The sequence below is a fragment of the Tasmannia lanceolata genome, unplaced genomic scaffold (genome assembly GCF_043159265.1).
Source record: "Tasmannia lanceolata isolate RefF3 unplaced genomic scaffold, GAP_Taslan_0.1 ptg000019l, whole genome shotgun sequence".
In the NCBI taxonomy this organism is placed as follows: domain Eukaryota; kingdom Viridiplantae; phylum Streptophyta; class Magnoliopsida; order Canellales; family Winteraceae; genus Tasmannia; species Tasmannia lanceolata.
Window position 1 is genome coordinate 19,123,474 of NW_027518696.1, and position 5,609 is coordinate 19,129,082.

The 5,609-nt window shown below is 36.9% G+C and overlaps 1 protein-coding gene across 3 annotated transcripts; it reads left to right on the forward strand.

Annotated features, from left to right (window-relative positions):
* Positions 1–311: 311 nt before the first annotated feature.
* Positions 312–5,014, forward strand: LOC143852773 (B3 domain-containing protein Os01g0723500-like). 3 transcript variants are annotated; one of them, XM_077362367.1, is made up of 4 exons: positions 312–660; positions 1,013–1,523; positions 2,624–2,964; positions 4,623–5,014. In XM_077362367.1, the coding sequence occupies exons 1-4, from the start codon at positions 619–621 to the stop codon at positions 4,902–4,904; spliced, it is 1,176 nt and encodes a 391-aa protein (XP_077218482.1). In that variant the 5' UTR covers positions 312–618; the 3' UTR covers positions 4,905–5,014. The 3 variants fall into 3 exon arrangements, with proteins under 3 accessions (XP_077218482.1, XP_077218484.1, XP_077218481.1); XM_077362369.1 differs by having other exon boundaries at positions 312–561; XM_077362366.1 differs by having other exon boundaries at positions 312–525.
* The last annotated feature ends 595 nt before the right edge of the window (positions 5,015–5,609 follow it).

Sequence of the window (5,609 nt, forward strand, 5' to 3'; positions counted from 1 at the left end):
ATATGTTTTTTTGGGTAGGTAAGCTGGGACATCAAAGTTAAGATATAAAGCCTCAACCATTGAGCTATAAGTCTAACCCCAATAAGATATATTACTTGAACAAACCATATTCAATTTTTATTTAGAGGGTCCTTAAATTTATAATGATGTCTCTCTAAATCAATCATAATCATATTATTTCCCTCGAATTTGAGGAAAGAATTTGTTTTCCGAGAAAAACATCTTCTATGAGAAATGCTGTTCGTGCAATCGTAGCGGGGCCCATAAGAATTAAACGACAGTGGCTTCATTTACTATTTTTTTGAGATTTGGTAAGGAGATGCCACTTGCCCATACCTGTTTTTTCTTTCATCTCAGTCCCCAAATGCAGCTTCTGACTGAAAGGAATTCGATTCCTATAAGGAGGGATTTCACAGCACTTCATATCCTTCTTTTGATTGGAGAATGGCAAGGCCACGTAGAAGCAGCTTGGAAAGGAAGCCTCATTTCTTCAAAGTTCTATTGGGAGACTTCTCCCACCGTCTAGTATTTCTTTTCTCTATTTTCAGATGACAATCTTAGGTTTTGCTTTATTTGGATGGGATCTTTCATTGCTAATTGTAGCGTATTTGATTTAGAATGGGTGAATTTTTGCTAAGAAATCAATGCTTTGCTTCAAGGGTTTGTTCTGTCCTCCTTTGCTTCTGCTTGTTTTGAACCACTTTTTTTTTTTTTTAAACTTTCTGTTCTTGTATTATATTTCATTTATCCATGAAGTTTAAAATGCAAAATGACCCATTATTCTGATCCCCCACTGGTGTGCTCAAAGTGTAACTAACTGTATTTAAATTTTCTATGAAATTGATGTTGCACCTGTTTGATTTAAGGGTCTTTTCTGTTACTACTGTTTTTTGCTTTTTATTTGTGTTCTTTTTCATTTATCCAGGAAGTTAAAAATTGGAAAATGCAAAATAACCCATTATTCTGACCCCCAAATGGTAAGCTGAAATGGTAACTGTTTTTAATTTTGTAGAGGATTCCACCTGCTTTCATGAAGCATATTCCAAAGGAAGCATCATCTAAAAGAAGAGCCATTCTAGAGGGTCCTAGCAGTAAGGTTTGGCATGTGGAATTGAGTGAAAAAATCAATGGTACATATTTGCAGGATGGTTGGCAGGAATTTTCCAAAGCCCACTTCTTAAGGGTCTCTGATTTTCTAGTTTTTAGATACGATGGAAATATGCATTTCACTGTACTAATTTTTGATAAAACTGCGTGTGAGAGAGAATACAATTTTACCAGCGACAATTTTCAAGAAAAAACTTTCTTCCATGGGCCTAAAAAACAAGGTAGGCTGCCGAGGAAAACTGCGTGTGAGAGAGGAGACATTTTTTCCAGGGACAATTTTCAAGAACAAACTTTCTTCCATGGACCTAAAAAACGAGGTAGGCCGCCAAGGAAGTCTCTGAATTTTGTTCCCGTTGTCTCTCAGCAGAAAGCTTGCAAATTTGACTTGAAAAGGCATCCAAGTGACTTGTTTCAAGGTATGGAGAAGAAACTACTTTGAACTATAATATTCATATCTGTTTATGAAGATTTATACACTGGAAAAGAAATTCTATTCCATGCATCTAATGCACATGAAGAATTACTGCCAACGTAGGATATCAACTTTATCATTTTGATGATCTTTTCCAATTATCTTCACGTAGGCGACAGGGATTATGTATCTTTAATGTTCTCTTGATTTTCTGACTTTCCTTACCCAAATAAGTATTCATGTATTTGTATTTAATAATACTTAATTGCTCCATGAACAGCCCTGCCAGTAGATTGTAGATGTATGCGAAAGCTGGACATAAGATTAGATTTTGCAGTTCAAAAATAGAAAAAAGTGACTATTATTTCATATTGAACTTCTTAGTTCTTTGGAATAATTATCTATTTAAGGTCAGAATGTATGCATATAACATAGGCGTGACTATTCATTTTAAGTTGTGTCATTTAATGCTTTTGTGATGCAGGAGCATCCTCTTGATACACTTCAACTCCTACATAGCCCTTTAGTGTAGGTGTCTCTGCTTGTCCATTTGATGTCTTGTTTAGACATTTTACGTGTTGTAATTATCCTTAATGGTCTTTCTGGTTTCATTAGGGGTGGTTTAGGAAGTTCATGATGTATTCAGGTCTGCCTATATGAAGCCTCTTTCCCTCACATTTGTAGAAGTTTTTGGAATTGAAATTTTTGGACTAAGATTCTCTTTTGAAAGAAATTTGAGATTGAACTTGGTTCTTCGCTTTATCTTTCATCTTTTCTCTTAGGATTATGAGATTTGAAGATTAGTGTCTTAATCTTTGTTCCATATCTCTCATTTCTCAATTTCGTGTTGAATGCAAGAATGTTATCACTTTGATTTCATGCTTGATCGAGCTCGTGCGTGTCCTCGCTCGTGGCGTAGGTTGAGATCTATCATTCTATACAAAAAAATAAAATAAAAAAAGAGGAAAAAATTTAGAATCTTAGATCTATCCAATCTTCGAGATCATCGAATAACGCTTCCGAATCCAACTGCGTCATTCTGTTAGTTGCTTCCATTTCTAAATCTACCATCAGGTTTAGCTAACCATTGTTTGCATGATGCAGGCAAATGTAACCCATCCCCTAAACCAGAGGGGGCTGTAAGGATTGAAACAAGGGATCTTGACATGCCTGCTAGTGTTGCTGGAAGAGTTCATTATTTGCAAAGAAGGGAGCAAGTGATGTTAGAAGAAAAAGGAAAAGTCCAGGAAAGAGCCAGCTCCTTTACCTCTGATTTTCCATTAGAAGAAAAAGGAAAAGTCCAAGAAAGAGCCAGCTCCTTTGCCTCTGATTTTCCATTAGAAGAAAAAGGAAAAGTCCAGGAAAGAGCCAGCTCCTTTACCTCTGATTTTCCATTCTTTACGAAAATTATGTCTGTACGTCAAGTGCGCAGGGGATTCATTGTGGTGAGTATATTTTGCAAATTTTTATGCCATCCAGTTCATTTTTAATTTTGGCCTTTAATCTCCATCAAACCGATATGTGGCACGAGTGTTCTGATGACATATATATTGTAAAACCTTTCATCATGTAAATATATTTCACCACAAAAATATCTCATACAAATGTGTTTTGAAGCTATGCACCTTTTGAGTGAAAAAATTCCCATCTAGCCCCTCATATATCATCCTTGGAGCTTCTGCAAACATTAGGTGTGTCATATCTTCTGCATCTTCCACTTAGAAACCGTTTCTACCTCACAAGAGTGCTACTGTGCTTGTAACGACAATTGTAATAAAAGGCATATTTTAGTAGAGAGGTAATGCTGTAAATCTGCTGTTTTGGGCATTGGCTTGTATCCCTTTGATAGACAAAAAATGTATCAAAACGTGGTTTGTTCCTATTATCTACGCTTGGATTGTGTTTTGATTGTATGCCATTTTAGTACATGTTGTGAGATTTGTTGATTATTCATGAAGCTTGCTGGCCAGTTATTGATGATTAGAACACTATACCCAATTAACGAGTCCAGGGCTCTCAAAGGCTTTGAGAGGCTGAGACCCTGGCTTGGTTTGGACATCAATTTTAAGAAGTTGTTCCAAGTACGAACCACAAATTAATAGTACTTTTTCCAGCATTTCAATAACTTAAGTAGTCTCAATATCAAACTATCAAGCAAAAAATTATGGGCAGATGCTCAAATATGGCAGCTTATATGCTAGAGTGAAGACTTGGGAATTTTGGTAAAGTTTTATGATTTTACTAAATGTTTTAATCAAAGTTTGTGTATAGAGTACTTTATATTTTACACAATGAACTTGGAATAATTTGAGTAAAATAGTGAAGAGAAGAGGTTCAACCAAGCTTTGCATCACTTGGGCACTTTCCTCATGAACATAGTCCAAATTTAGGGTGCTATGCGGCATTTAGGATTAAGAATGCTGGAAGTAATAGGGTTGTGCTTCGCGATGGATCGTATTAATGAATTGTTGGGAGATTAAGACTGCTCCATCTGAAATTTCATGGTCAAATTTCTTTTTTTTAGGGTGTGTGTGTGTGTGTGCATGCGTGTGTGCGCGAACGTGCATGCGCATGTGTGTGTGTTGGGGGATTGAGGGGGGGATAGAGGAAGTACGAGAGTGATAAACATAATAATAAGAGGAACTTAGTTGGGACTTTCTTGGTTCTCATTAGCCATGATATTTCTCTAGAAAGCTGATAGAGTTCTTCAAGAGATCTAGGCTACTGCTGGTGATGTCTGTATGGGCTTTTTTCTCTTTTTATGAAAAAGTTCAATAGTAAGTCATTTTTATGAGTTGGGGCTTGTTACTCCAGATTGGTGCTTGGTGCAGAATTTTCTTGTGGTGAATATCTAAAGGCGTGTATGTCTCCTCTTCTCTTTTTTGTTTTTGTAGGTAAGCTTGAAGTGTTGTGTTGAACACAATAAACTATTCCCCCTCCCTGGTTTTCACCTTTTGGAATTCATCAGAAAAAGAAGAAGAGGAAATTAGCATTCCTACATGTGTAGTAATCAATGCTTTAGTTAGTAAATTTAGATCATGATTGACTTGCATGCTGCTGTTCTCAGTAACTTATTTCTACTGATTAGCTATTACCTATGCAGGACATACCAAATTGTTTCGCGAGGGCACATCTTCCTAATGAAAGAGTCAAGATGATCCTCCAAGTTCCGAAAGGGAAGGCATGGGAAGTGCATCTTGTTGTTTACAATAATGATAGATACTTTATATCTGGTGGGTGGACTGCCTTTGCACGCGGTAACAATCTTGAAGAAGGAGATTCCTGCATATTTGAGATTGTGGGTAAGCTCAAAATGTGTGTGCATATTTTCCGGTTGTCTGAAGAAAATAAAGAAAAGGCACAGATCAAATCTCAAGCCAGCTGATGGTTCTTGGGATGCTTAAAGTTCTGTTCTTTTGATCCTCTAGCAGCAGTACAGCACCTTGCATAGATGCTCTTGGTTGAAATAAAAGATACTACAAAAAACTGCATATATTTTGTTTGTATTACTAGTTATATTTCCTTTAGGCTCTGTTCACTTGTTTTCCCTAGAAAGGAAAAGAAAATGTTTCCCAGGAATCTGTGCAAGAAAAGGTTTCCCTGGACTGTTTCTGGATTGTTCACTTGCGTAGGAAAAGGTTTCCAGGGAAACTGCTTGCCCTTCTTTTTGCACTAGTTTCCCAGGGAAACGAAATCCGTGTGTTTTTGGTCGGAAATGAAATCTCTGAAGGGGGGGAGAATGGGCTTTTCCATGTCATTTTTTGACTTATTACAGAAATTTCACATGTGTAATTCTATTTTCCCTGGAAAGCAAGTGAACACCAGAATTCTGTCTTGTCAAGGTCTTGTCAAGGAAAAAAGAGGCTATTTTCCAGGGATTTGCTTTCCAGGGAATGCAAGCGAACAGAGCCTTAAGGATTCTTTTGGCTCATCTGGGCCGACTTGTGCTATATGTACTTATGCCAGTCTGTGGATGTTTACAAACCAACTAGGATTATGAGTGATTTGATGCCTCTTTGCATGCTACCAAAATCGATCCTTTATTAGTAAATAAGATTAGTTTAGTTTAGTTTTATTTGCAGATGAGGCA